The following is a 13,818-nucleotide window of genomic DNA, read 5'->3' on the forward strand; positions in this document are numbered from 1 at the left end:
ATCCTGTAGGTGGTGAAAGCCTTTGTCGTCTTGTCACCTGCCTTTTTATCACATGACCCAGAAGAATTAATCAAGGAGCTCCAGGATCATGTGAAAAAGGTGACTGCTCCTTACAAGTATCCTAGAAAGGCAAGTATCTTCCCAGGACCTAACCAGGAAATGGCAGTGTGTGTTGAGAAGTCAAACTTTGGGAAATCAAGAAGTTGTGTCTCACTTTCCTGTTGGACTGATGTGATATGCGCCCTAGTGTCTCGGTGCTGACCTGGGAGACTTTTCCCTACTCATGGCCCTAGGTGTACAAGAAGACACCAGTGATTTCACTGGTTCTATGTAAGTGATGCACTATGTAAGTGCATGCTCTAGTTATCTCCCGCTTGGACTACTGCAATGCGCTCTAACTTGGGGCTACCTTTGATGGTGACCTGGAAACTAGAACTAATCCAGAATGCGGCAGCTAAACTGGTAACTGGGGGCGGCCGCCAACACCATATAACACCGGTCCTGAAAGACCTACATAGGCTCCCAGTACGTTTCCAACCACAATTCAAAGTGTTGGTGCTGACCTTTAAAGCCCTAAACGGCCTCGGCCCAATATACCTGAAGGAGTGTCTCCACCCCCATCGTTCTGCCCAGACACTAAGGTGCAGCTCTGAGGGCCTTCTGGCAGTTCCCCTACTGCGAAAAGTGAGGTTGCAGGGAACCAGGCAGAGGGCCTTCTCGGTAGTGGCGCTCATCCTGTTCAATGCCCTTCTATCAGATGTCAAAGAAATAAGCAACTATCTGACTTTTAGAAGACATCTGAAAGCAACCCTGTTTAGGGAGGTTTTTAACGTTTGATGTTTTATCGTGTTTTTAATATTCTGTTGGGAGCCGCCCAAAGTGGCTGCAGAAACCCAGTCAGATGGGTGGGGTATAAATTTATATTATTATTATTATTATTATTATTATTATTATTATTATTATCATCATCTTGTGTAGGGAGAGAGGAAGCGGCCTTAACCCAAGTCAGACCAACAGTCCATCTATCGATCTTCTCCCGATTCCTGCAGCCCCTGTTAACTCTCCTGGCACAGCTCTCCCCTGAGTCCTGCAAATCACAAAAGCAGGTTCCAGCAAAAATCACAATGCCGGGAAAACTGTGAAACCAGCCAATGCCTCTACATAGCTCTCTCCTTAGTTCAGACATTATGATATATCAGCATGTCGCAATGTTTAGCTGATGATATATCGCGATGTTGAAAACCAGATATTGCCCAGCCCTGTCCATGGGTACCAGTCATGGTGGCAGGACCCTCCTTCCTTGTGCTTCAGTAGCAGCAAGCATCTGAATTACTAGCTGCAAGGGAACAGAGTGATTACGCTCCCGTTCTGCTTGTAGGCTTCCCAGAAGCACCTGGCTGCCACTGTGAGAAAGAAGAATCTGGACTGCGTTAGCTTTCAGTCTGATCCACTAGGGCCCTTAGATCTTCAGAGGCCCTTCTCCAGGTCCCTCATCTGAGGAAGGCTTGGAGGGTAGTGACAAGGGAAAGGGCCTTGTCAGTTGTGGCTATTCAACTGGCTATTCAACGAAGGAGCCAGTGTGGTGTAGTGGTTAAGAGCGGTAGACTCGTAATCTGGAGAACCGGGTTTGCTTCCCCGCTCCTCCACATGCAGCTGCTGGGTGACCTTGGGCTAGTCACACTTCTCTGAAGTCTCTCAGCCCCACTCACCTCACAGAGTGTTTGTTGTGGGAGAGGAAGGGAAAGGAGAATGTTAGCCGCTTTGAGACTCCTTAGGGTAGTGATAAAGCGGGATATCACATCCAAACTCTTCTTCTCCATCATCATCTGTGGAATGCTGTCTCCAGCAATGCCTATTGGGTACCTTCACTAACATACAGTGGTGCCTCGCAAGACGAAATTAATTCGTTCCGCAAGTCTTTTCGTCTTGCGAGTTTTTCGTCTTGCGAAGCATGGTTTCCCATAGGAATGCATTAAAAATCAATTAATGCGTTCCTATGGAAACCGCCTTCAGACCAGGTCCGGGGACAGTCTGTCCCCCGACCTCTTCTGAAGGGCGGTGGGGGGCGAAAGTCTTTGTCCCCCCTGCCTGCCTTCCCGGGGGCTTTTAAATCGCCCCGGGACAGCGGAAAATTCCTCCGCTGCCCCGGGGCGATTTTAAAATGCTGGCGGGCAGCAGCGCTGCCGCCCGCCAGCATTTTAAGATCACCCCAGACAGCGGAGACTTCTCCGCTCCCGGGGCGATTTTAAAATGCTGTCCGGCGGCAGCGAAGCCTTCGCTGCCGCCCACCAGCATTTTAAAAACCCTGGGACAGCGGAAAATTCCTCCGCTGTCTGGGGTGATCTTAAAATGCTGGCGGGCGGCAGCGCTGCTGCCCGCCAGCATTTTAAAATCGCCCCGGGGCAGCGGAGGAATTTTCCGCTGTCCCGGGGCGATTTAAAAGCCCCCGGAAGGCAGGCAGGGGGGACAAAGACTTTCGCCCCCCACCGGCCTTCAGAAGAGGTCCTGGACCTCTTCTGAAGGCCGGTGGGGGGCGAAAGTCTTTGTCCCCCCTGCCTGCCTTCCCGGGAGAGCGGAGAAACGCAGCGCTGCGTTTCTCCGCTCTCCCGGGAAGGCAGGTGGCGGGGGGGGGAGAGCAAAGACTTTTGCCCCCCGCCCGCCTTCAGAAGAGGTCCAGGACCTCTTCTGAAGGCCGGTGGGGGGCGAAAGTCTTTGCTCCCCCCCCCCGCTGCCTGCCTTCAAAAGCCGTCCGGGAAAGCGGAGAAAGCGTTTCTCCGCTCTCCCGGAAAGCAGGCAGGGGGGAGCAAAGACTTTTGCCCCCCGCCCGCCTTCAGAAGAGGTCCAGGACCTCTTCTGAAGGCGGGCGGGGGGCAAAAGTCTTTGCTCCCCCCTGCCTGCCTTCAAAAGCCATCCGGGATAGCGGGAAGCGCTTCCCTGCTATCCCGGACTGCTTTTAAAATGCTGGCGGTGGGGAGCAAAGCCTTTCGGCCCCCGCCAGCCTTCCTGGACCTCTTCTGAAGGCCGGAGGGGGGGAAAAGGCTTTGCTCCCCACCGCTAGCATTTAAAAGAGGTCCCCGGAGATTTCCCTATGGGCTTTCTTCTTGCGAAGCAAGCCCATAGGGAAATTCGTTTTGCGAAGCGCCTCCAAAACGGAAAACCCTTTCGTCTAGCGGGTTTTCCGTCTTGCGAGGCATTCGTCTTGCGGGGCACCACTGTATTTTCAGCGTCAGGTCAAGCCTTTCCTTTTTCCAGCCAGGCCTTGGGCTAAGCGTGATGCTATCCTTTTCTTCCCAGTGTGCTGCCAAAGCTTCCTCCAGCTGTTACAAAAGTTGTTTTGCTAGCTTTGTAAGGTGTAATATATTTATATTAATTTTTGTATGCCTGTTAAGTTGCTTGGAGGCCTTCAAGTAACGAACAAGTCTAATGAATAATAACAATGATCGTAGACTGGAGACGTTTTCAGGGGGGGGAGATGTTGTTGTTGTTGTTGGCTGGAAGAAGCCATTAACTTGACACTTCCACTACATGAAAAGCACTAAACTCTTGTGAGTTTAATGTGATTGCGATAAATGACGTCAGTGTCTTTTACTTTGCTAGGTCGAGTTTGTCCAAGAGCTGCCAAAGACAGCTGCAGGGAAAATGCGAAGGAACGTTTTGCGGAAAAGAGAGTGGGGGACTGTCTAGCTTTGGAAGGACATTTGCATATGCAAATCGTCCTGCAATCAGCTGTTTGCTCTGACGATGGAGAGTTTCCTCATCTTGCCTTCATACCCTAATCTATTGCTAAGTTCTGATATCTCAAGCAAAGGGTTTCATGCTGTCCAGCAACAATAACTATACTTTCTCCTAAGTTTGCTTCTCTTCATATGAATATCTCGACATTCCACCATTCTTCTTGGCTTTACCTTTTCGGCATGACTTTCTATGCCAAAATACCAGCATGCTTTCTCAGCAGGCCAACAGTTTTGAAAAGGCACGAGCCTTAAAATGAGCAGAGAGTGTCACTTCACAACTCTTCACAGCATGGACCCATGAAAAAGATGGGCAAATTGCCATGTGAAACTCCTGTGATTTTCCAGGATGATGGGCTGCAAATTGATTTTTTTTCTAGACCCAAATAACACGGAAATGAGCATGAAACTTACACTACATTCCATTCCTTTAGTTCTCCATAACTGCCTTTCTACATCATGTGAAAGCTCAGATATAATGGGCAAAATAACAGCTAGGGGAACGTCAGGAGAATGGAATTAATTGCAGTGAGAATGCAGCCTTTGTTGCCAAAGTGAAACTGCAATACATTGGGAATTCTTCACCGTTACATGTTTATTATTATTTCCTGTGGCCCTTCAGATGAAGTTGGTGGGTTCCATCTCCCATCCATCACAAGACAGCATGGCTAATGGTTAGAAATGATGGGAGTTGTAGTCCAGCAACATCTGGAGAGACCCAGCTATGTAGAATGCAATGGAGGTGTAGTTTGCTACAGCTGGCAGTTCTTCAGCTCATTCTAAGGATGGGCAAATTTGTTGATTCTGGTTTCTAGTTTTTCCAATCTTAAATCGGTTTCTAGATTAGCTTGTCTTAGTCTGCGCAAAAATTCACAGGCATTCCTGCTGGCATTTCTTCTAATAGATGCATTTTTGTATGCAATGCTACCTAATTTATAGATTTTTGTGAACAATTTCCCATAACATAACAAAATTTTTGGTATTATCTTCATGTGCGCACTTCTAGGTGCATCTATGTACAAATTCTTTGGTTGGGAAACTTCATTGCAAAATTCAGTAAAATGTTGGTTTTAAAGGAGAGCTGCACCCCCCCCCCATGTATTGGTTTGGGAAGTGCAAATCTGGTAAGTTTGTATTAAAATATGAACTGAACTAATCTCTATCCCATCCCCAAGTCATTCATATATTTCCCTTCCTTTGTGTTGCTGATGAACATGGTTGCACATGGTTGTAAAGCAAAATGAGCTCCGCAACCCCAGAGTCGTCTGTGACTGGACTTAACTGTCAGTGGTCCTTTGGTAAAGGACCCCTGGATGGTTAAGTCCAGTCAAAGGCAACTATGGGGTTGCGGCACTCATCTCGCTTTCAGGCCGAGGGAGCAGGCGTTTGTCCACAGACAGCTTTCTGGGCCATGTGGCCAGCAGGACTAAACGGCTTCTGGTGCAACGGGACACCGTGATGGAAACCAGAGAGCACGGAAATGCCGTTTACCTTCCCGCCACAGTGGTACCTATTTATCTACTCACACTGGTGTGCTTTCGAACTGCTAGGTTGGCAGGAGCTGGGACAGAGCAACGGGAGCTCACCCCGTCATGGGGATTCGAACTGCCTACCTTCCAATCAGCAAGCCCAAGAGGCTCAGTGGTTTAGACCACAGCACCACCTGCTCCCTTAACACTCATCTAATCAACATACAACTGGCCCATCCCTTTGTGACATCTCAGTAATTTAACCAAGGGCAGCCAGAGGAGACAAGACACCACTGCATGCCTAAGTCCATGGTGACATCAGAGCAAATCTGTCGCTGTTGCAAAATACCCTTGCAAAATGCCATAGGCTGTGATCCTCCTCATCGTATAAACTTATATTGAAGAACATTAGTTCTTTGCACTGTTTTGCAGAAACACTTGGGTCAGAAATGCCGCATAGCCTGTGTATATTTCTATTGCATTCTACCCAACCATAATTTTATAAGACATTAATGTACACAAAACATTTATGTTGTGCTGCCCACTGTGCAACATATTTGCAGAGCTAACCTTTGCATTTCTTCAAATGAAAGAGTTTTCTGATTGTACCAAATAAATAATCGCTGGAAATAAAGGTTTTTTAACTCTTTTTGCGGGGAGGGGGGAGAAATATTTATTAAAGTTTTCACAATACAATAAAAGAAACAAACTAATAAAGAAAAGAAAGAAACGAAAGAACAAACAAAGGAAGGAACAGAAAAAGAACCTATAAGATCCTCCCTCAACACTATCTTAAATTTCATCCCCTACAAAGAAAGGGGTTTTCTCATTCCTTACACAAAAATATCTGAAAGAACACTTCCTCCCCTATTGACCTGCCCAGGAATTAAGATCATCAAAGGTGATCTTCCTGGTGGTGCCACCACTCTCAGAGGTTCAAAGTGGGTCTTTAGTTAGAGGCCTTCTCAGTGATGGCACCAAGAATATGAAACTACCTCTTCACAAAGATACATGTGGCACCAGCTCTTTACAGGTCTCAATGGTTGCTGAAGACAGCTCTTTAACCTGGCCTTCAAAAACTGAAGAGATTATTTCAGTGTCCTCCCTGAGGACCCATGTTCTATGGGTTATTGATTTTGGAGTTGTATTTGGTTTTGATTTTGGAGTTGATTTTGGATTATGGTTAACAGTAACTAGTTTCTACTGTTTTGCTTGTGTTTTTATATGCAGTAATCTGCCTGGAACCTTCTTTTGAATACACTATGAAAATTCTAAGGTGTCAAAAAACAATAAAATAAATTTAATAAATACCCAGAGTGGGCACACATACACAGGTGCGTAAACCATTTTCTGAAATGGTGCAGGAGAGCAATCCCAAAGCCATTTTGACTCTCTTAAATGACCCCAAATATTTCTCTGCTGTAAAGGACATATCTGGGGAAGAATAATTTTACAAATAGTTATTTTTCACTTGTAAATCCTGTAAATAAATAAACTGCTTGGAATGGAACCTCTGCAAATCCGGTTTGGCAAGTATCTGTTAAGCAGGAGATGTAAAATGGAGATGTAATATGGACAATGCTTCTTTGAAACACATATTTTTAACAATGTACCACACTACGTTTTGGGAGAAAGTGTTGCATTGTATAAATAACACGTTACGGAGGAATTTAAGATTTTCAAATGTGAATATTCTTTTGAACTATATACCTATTGTATGGAAAGTGAAAACGGAACAGTGAAAATAGATTCTACATGCCATAATGGTGGCTAAGAAATTGATATTGATGAACTGGAGGAATAGAAATATGATTCCCCTTAATCAATGGCTTGACAATATGACAGCATTAGCAACATATGAACAGACTGCATATAGACACAGACTTTCTTTGGATGGATATAATGATATATGAAATGACTTTACACAGAATATGTTAAGTTATTGATAAAGATATTTGTACTAGGCTAATAAGACTATACACATCTGTATACAACATACGGAAATGTAATGGAGTGTTTTTCTTTTATTTCTATTTTCATTCATGTTATTCCTTTTTCTTTTTCTTTTTCATCACTCTTTTTATAAATGAAATTCTTCTAATAAAATACTAATTTAAAAAAGCAGAGCAAACTGTCAATAGAGCATCTTCTGTGTATCAGTAGGTACAAATTTGTGAACGGGAATCAGGAACTAAGGTATTTACCTAGGGCTGCCATATTTCATTACCTAGGGTTGCCATAGTTCTTAATCCAAGGTACTTGTAATGGTTCTAGGGGTTGCTCGTGCGTAAGTCGTCACCACACCTGGCTGAGTTACCTGGGTGAACCCTATTCTGTCCGGACCACCACTCACCCGTGACTGTCTCAGTCGCTGGCAGAATCCGTCAGTGGGCGTTTCTTGAACTTCTTCCAGCAAAGAAGCTCTTTGACGCCTAGTCTCCGCGTACTCTCCCTGCGCGGAAGCCTTCTGCGCAGGGAGGGTGTGGGCAGCGGAGGACCCGTGCTCTCCCCGCTGGTCTCCGGCGAGGAGTCATGGAGCCATCTTGCCGATTCCCCCATCTGCCCCCCTTCTCCACTGGTGCTACGCTGATTTCCTTCCCCAATAGACAGGCTGCTTCTCTCCCTCCTGGGACGCTCTCCGTAATCCCTCTGGAGCCCTCCCTCTCCCTCTGGCTCCGATGGCAGTTCCCTGACAGTACTGTTTCTGGGTTAGTGGAGTCTGTAACCTGAAGCGCCTGTAACCTAAAGCGTCTATTATGCGAAAATTTATTGATTGGGGCGTGACCTTGCTGATTTCTTTACGATCCCAATCAGCCGTTTACAGCGTCCGGCACGTTTCCTCTGCGCAGTAACTCCTGCTGTCTCTTCAGTCACGCCTAGCAGAGTAGACACAGCGGTAAAGCTGTCACTTGCTCCAGACAAACTTACACAGTACAGGTTTGTCTATTTACAGTTCTTTATTGCGACATTTCTCAGAAAAATAGTCCAGGGCTTCTTTCAGCCATTACAGCCATTACAAGCTGCGTCCGTCTCCCTCAAAGACACAGAGGAAAGAGAAAGAACAGAGAACAAGCTCCTCCCAGCTTCGAATCGCTGACGTCAGAAAGTGACGCACACCTCAGAACACTTAACCAGTTAAGTTCTGAACTCTAACACCCCCTCTTGCGTTGCTTTCTGACAAGACCTGTGAAACATCTTCAGCAACACCCTGTGAGAGCAATCCCTTCCCCAATGCCTTGCGCCCTCCCTTGGCGTTCCTGTCAGGCATCTGTGGAACAACCTCACAACTCTCAGATTCGCACTGTGCGAAACTTACCCACGCACCCGTGGCTTGATACCTCTCAGGTGGAATACCCTTCGTTGAGCGACTGGACTGCCTGGGCACAAACTCAGGTGTTTCCTCTGACTCACCGTCACCAGCAGGTGTGTCCTCAGCATCACAGGATTCCCCCTCTGACTTAAAGCGTCTTCGAATCCTTTCCATTACACTCACAGGAGAACTAGGCTCACTCTTGGGCTCTCTTTTAACAACTTGTGGAGATGCCCTGTCCAGCTCCTGACTCTGGTCAGTGAGCTGATCGTCATCAGCAGACTCAGCCTCTCCTTCCTCCTCATCAGAACCTTCCTGCTCTGAATCAGAAAGACATTCTGAAAGAACATCATGCTCAGCAGGAGTCTTTGACCTTTTATCCTGCTCATAGATCTCAGCGTGTTTACTGATCAGCACCTTACTCTGATCACCTGATGGATATGCAAACCTCCATGCACAAGCTTCTGGCTCATACCCACAGAAGATCATTTTCCGGAACTTGGCTCCATCTGGCCCTTGCAAAGCCTTAGGCACCGGCACAGATGACATTACACCAAACTGCCTCAGAAAATGGATCTGGGGTTTCCTGCCATGCAACAAACAATACGGTGTGTCACCTATCAGTGAATTGTAGGTACGATTCCAGGTGAAGCTTACATACCTTACCGCCTCCAACCGAAACCTTGGAGGTAACCCAGAGTCTGCAAGCATCACCTGTGCAGCCTTGACCAGAGCTCCACTCTTCAGCTCTGCCACCCCCCTCTGATTGGGTGAAGTAACTGTGTGACGTATCCCTTTCTTGTGAAAGAACTTCTGCAAAGCAGACCCAGTGTACTTAGCATTTCTGTCACTGGTGACCGCTTGCACCCTGGTGGAGAACCTTAGTTCCACCCCCTCAATCCAGCTTCTGATCAGCTGTGCTGCATCTTCCTTGGATTTGAGACCGTGGGTCCAGGTGTTCTGCGTAAAATCATCTTGGATTGTCAGCAGAAACCTGGCCCCTCCCAGACTTGGTTCCTTGATGGGACCTAACAGATCTATGTGTACCAGTTCAAAAGGTTTTGTGGTTACCCTCTCCACTTGTGGGTAACTGCACCCTTTTTTCTTTACCTGTCTGCACGTGTCACAATTAATGGCACGTCCACAATTTTTAATCTTACATCCTTTGGCAATCTCGGGTAACGTCTGCAAATCCTCTATAGGACTATGAATTGTCCTTTTATGCCATACACAAACACATTGAACATGAGTGGGAACTGTAGCACGCAGAGCCTGTGCTTTCTCAACCTTCCCCTCACCCCCCAGAGACGTTTTAAGAATGAAAAGATCATTCTGTCCCTTTTTCACTTCAACAAGGCTTCTCCCTTCTCTGGAGATTGTGCAGACATCATCCTGGAAACAAACCTGAAACCCCTTTTTTAACAAATAAGGCACAGATAACAAACAGTGATGCACCCCTGGGACGACGCAAAACTCCATCTGTTCCTGCAAAACAGAAATATAGGCATTAGCAACATTGGTTATTTTTCCCTTTTGTCCATTTGCGAACTTAACAGTCTGTCCCTCTGGAACTGCCTTGCAATTCCACATCTCGACTGCAGGGGTCTCTGGAACCATGTTGCGGTTAGCTGCTGAGTCTATAACAAAGCATAGCTTAGAGTTTTCCACACAGCTGTCTTCAAACAAAGCCATGCTAGCAGTTACTTGATAAGACTCTTCCTGTTGTTTACCACGTCCGCCGGACTCAATCCCACGCCTGCCTGCCTTTGCAGGCTGGTTGCCATGGAAACCCGCCTGGTTCCCATGGGAAGTGACCTTGCCACCATCCTGCCTTGGCTCTCTGCTCCGGTGGGGGCAATTGCGACGCAGACGTTCAGGCGAATTACAAATATAACAACGACGAACGGAAAAAGCCTGGACTGTGCATTCTGCTGGCTTGGCTCCGCCCTTACACCCAGAGCTCCCGGTGCCAGCCCTGCCCTCTTTCTGGCGTCGTTCTTCTTCATCTTGTAAACGTCCCGCCACGTAATTCAAAGTCAAATTTTGGGGATCCATCGATTCCAGAGTTAGACACAGATTGTCATAACTCTTGTCCAGAGAGCTGAGCAAAATGTACACTTTCAGCTCCTCTGAAAAGTTAACTTGTAACAGTCTCAGCTGGTTAAACACAGCCAGCATATCAGTTACATGCTTCCTGATGCTATCCCCAGGACGTAACTTCATCTCAAACAAGCGTCTGGTGGTGTGTATCTTTGCCCCAGCAGTGGTTCTGTGGTGCACCCTTTCCAATGCTTGATAGGCCTCACATGCATTCTCCAGCCCCTCTACCAAAGGCAGCTGTGAGCCATCCAAACTAAGCACAATAGCTCCTAGAGCTTTGTGATTGCGTCTCTGTGAGACGTGGGCATTTGCAATGTCTGCTGCTGAAGCACCTGCCGCTGGTGTGGGCAGGGGAGGTCCCTGAACAGCCTCCCACAGGCCCTTCGCTACCAGCCATGCCTTCAGCCTTCTGCTCCATTCTGGCCAATTTTTGCCGTCCAATTTTTCAAATGGAACCGACCATGACTCGTGGCTGTCTGCCATTCTCTTCCCGGGGCCCCAAGCTGTGCTCACGTATCACCAGCTTCTCCAGCACCCGTCTTCTCAGCTGCTCTTAGCTCCCAGCTCTCAGCAACTCTCTTGCCTCGTAGAAGCAGGCAAAAAACACAGAACGCAGACCTCCGCCTCCGGCCAGCTTTTCAAAGCATTCCGGCAGCTCCAGCAACAGCTTTACGAGCGGTTAATTATGCCACCCATAACCTATGCGGAATTTATTGATTGGGGCGTGACCTTGCTGATTTCTTTACGATCCCAATCAGCCGTTTACAGCGTCCGGCACGTTTCCTCTGCGCAGTAACTCCTGCTGTCTCTTCAGTCACGCCTAGCAGAGTAGACACAGCGGTAAAGCTGTCACTTGCTCCAGACAAACTTACACAGTACAGGTTTGTCTATTTACAGTTCTTTATTGCGACATTTCTCAGAAAAATAGTCCAGGGCTTCTTTCAGCCATTACAGCCGTTACAAGCTGCGTCCGTCTCCCTCAAAGACACAGAGGAAAGAGAAAGAACAGAGAACAAGCTCCTCCCAGCTTCGAATCGCTGACGTCAGAAAGTGACGCACACCTCAGAACACTTAACCAGTTAAGTTCTGAACTCTAACCCGAGGTACCACTGTAATCCGTTCCGGAGGTCTGTTTGTAAACCAAAACAGGTTGTAACCCAAGGCCCCCCAAATTTTTTTGTTTGTAATCCCCCCCAAAAAGGGGGTTATAACCCAAAAAAAGGTTGCAAACTGGGACATGCACTTCTGGGTTTGACGTGTTTGTAATCCAAAATGTATGCAAACCAAGATGTACGCAAACCATGATACCACTGTACGATAATAGTTTGCAGCTGAGCGCTCCGTGTACTTCACAGCCAGTTAGTGCAGATGATACCCAATTAGAATTGTAGCCTTAGAAGGGACCCTGAAGATCATCTGATCCCACCCCCTGCAATGCAAGAATATGCAGCTGTTCCGTACAGGGATCGAACCTGCAAGCTGGGCATTGTCAACACCACACTCTAACCAACTGAGCTATCCAAGCTGATGGACCAATGGTCTGATTCACTAGGTTGTTGCTCTGAACACAGAACTCAGAGATTTCTTTAAAGCCCTTGAACACAGAGAGATAGGAGGATCTTTTGGGTCACTCTAGGAATGAAGGGGGTGGGGGAGAGAATGTTAAGAAATCTGTATGCAGATGTAAATGTTTACCCTGTTGCTTTCATTCCCTCCTCAAGCTGTTGCCTGAGAAGGGTCAAAGTACCATCATATTTTACGGATTATGTCAATTATTAGAGGACACTGGCATCCAATACTTGGCCACACACCTTTTTGCTGTGGAAGTGCCTGCCAAGGCAATTCAGGACCCTCAGTGCGTATGAAATTCTCCAAGCAATAGCTGCCACAACTGCTTTGAAGACAGAGGTGTCCTGAAAAGCGACAGAGCCCAGTGAAGAAGCCCTTTCTCCTAAAAACCTTTTGCTCCAGTTCTTGACCTACCAGAACTCTCAGGTTAGTGCTCTCCCCTAATGGGCCTAAATCCCCAACTACATTTGAACAGCAAAAATGCCACTGAAAAACCGCATTTTATCCAGCATATGTTGGATGAGCATTTCTCTTTATTTCTCTTCATTTATGGCATGGGTGGTAAAGTCCTCCAGACGTTCTTAGACTACAACACCCTATAACCTTAGCTAACTTGGGCAAATGGTCGGGGATAATGGGAGTTGTTGTTCAGCAACATCGGGCTGAACAACAGTGTGAACTGGCAATGAACTGGCAGTGTGGTGTAGTGGTTCAAGTGCCAGACTAGGATTTGGGAGGCCAGGGTTAAATCCCTACTCAGCCATGAAGCTTATTCAATGTCATAAAAACATAAGCAAGAATATATATATATATATAGTATTTGCATTGTGGAACGCCCTCCCACCAGATGTCAAAGAGAACAACAACTACCAGACTTTTAGAAGACATCTGAAGGCAGCCCTGTTTGGGGAAGCTTTTAATGTTTGATGTATCACAGTATTTTAATATTCTTTTGGAAGCCGCCCAGAGTGGCTGGGGAAACCCAGCCAGATGGGCGGGGTATAAATAATAAATTGTTGTTGTTGTTGTTGTAATATGATATGCATGGGTCGCAGGTGGCACTGTGGTCTAAACCACTGTGCCTAGGGGTTGCCGATTGGAAGGTCGCGGTTCGAATCCCTGTGATAGGGTGAGCTCCCGTTGCTCGGTCCCTGCTCCTGCCAACCTAGCAGTTCGAAAGGATGACAAAGTGCAAGTAGATAAATAGGTACCTCTCTGGCGGGAAGGTAAATGGTGTTTCCGTGCGCTGCTCTGGTTCGCCAGAAGCGGCTTAGTCATGCTGGCCACATGACCCGGAAGCTGTACACCGGCTCCCTTGGCCAATAAAGCGAGATGAGCGTCGCAACCCCAGAGTTGGCCGCGACTGGACCTAATGGTCAGGGGTCCCTTTACCTTTACCCTTTAATATACAAATACACACACAAACTTCTGTGTATATATATGTGTGTGTGTGTGTGAATAGTTCTGTTATCAACTCACTTACACTGTCAATTCAATAATAAAGAGTGGAAGGAAACAACAACAACAACAATTGTGGGATGAACAAATTGTTTAATGGGAAGATGTCTAAACAAATCAGGGTGTGTGCTCATTGCCATATAACCTCTCCAACACATCAGAACAAATGCTAATGGCCGGG

At 46.9% G+C, this 13,818-nt stretch overlaps 1 protein-coding gene across 3 annotated transcripts in view; it reads left to right on the forward strand.

Annotated features, from left to right (window-relative positions):
• LOC309329170 (acyl-coenzyme A synthetase ACSM5, mitochondrial-like) overlaps positions 1-5,834 on the forward strand; it is a 267,701-nt gene extending 261,867 nt beyond the window's left edge. For all 3 annotated transcript variants that reach the window (XM_081839799.1, XM_081839798.1, XM_081839797.1), the window contains exons 13-14: positions 10-129; positions 3,598-5,834. In XM_081839799.1, the coding sequence (XP_081695925.1) occupies positions 10-129; positions 3,598-3,684 (207 nt within the window). In that variant the 3' untranslated portion in view covers positions 3,685-5,834. The remainder of the gene's footprint in view (positions 1-9; positions 130-3,597) is intronic.
• Positions 5,835-13,818: the final 7,984 nt, after the last annotated feature.

The sequence above is a fragment of the Podarcis erhardii genome, assembly GCF_964252035.2.
Source record: "Podarcis erhardii genome assembly, chromosome: 14".
Classification (NCBI taxonomy): domain Eukaryota; kingdom Metazoa; phylum Chordata; class Lepidosauria; order Squamata; family Lacertidae; genus Podarcis; species Podarcis erhardii.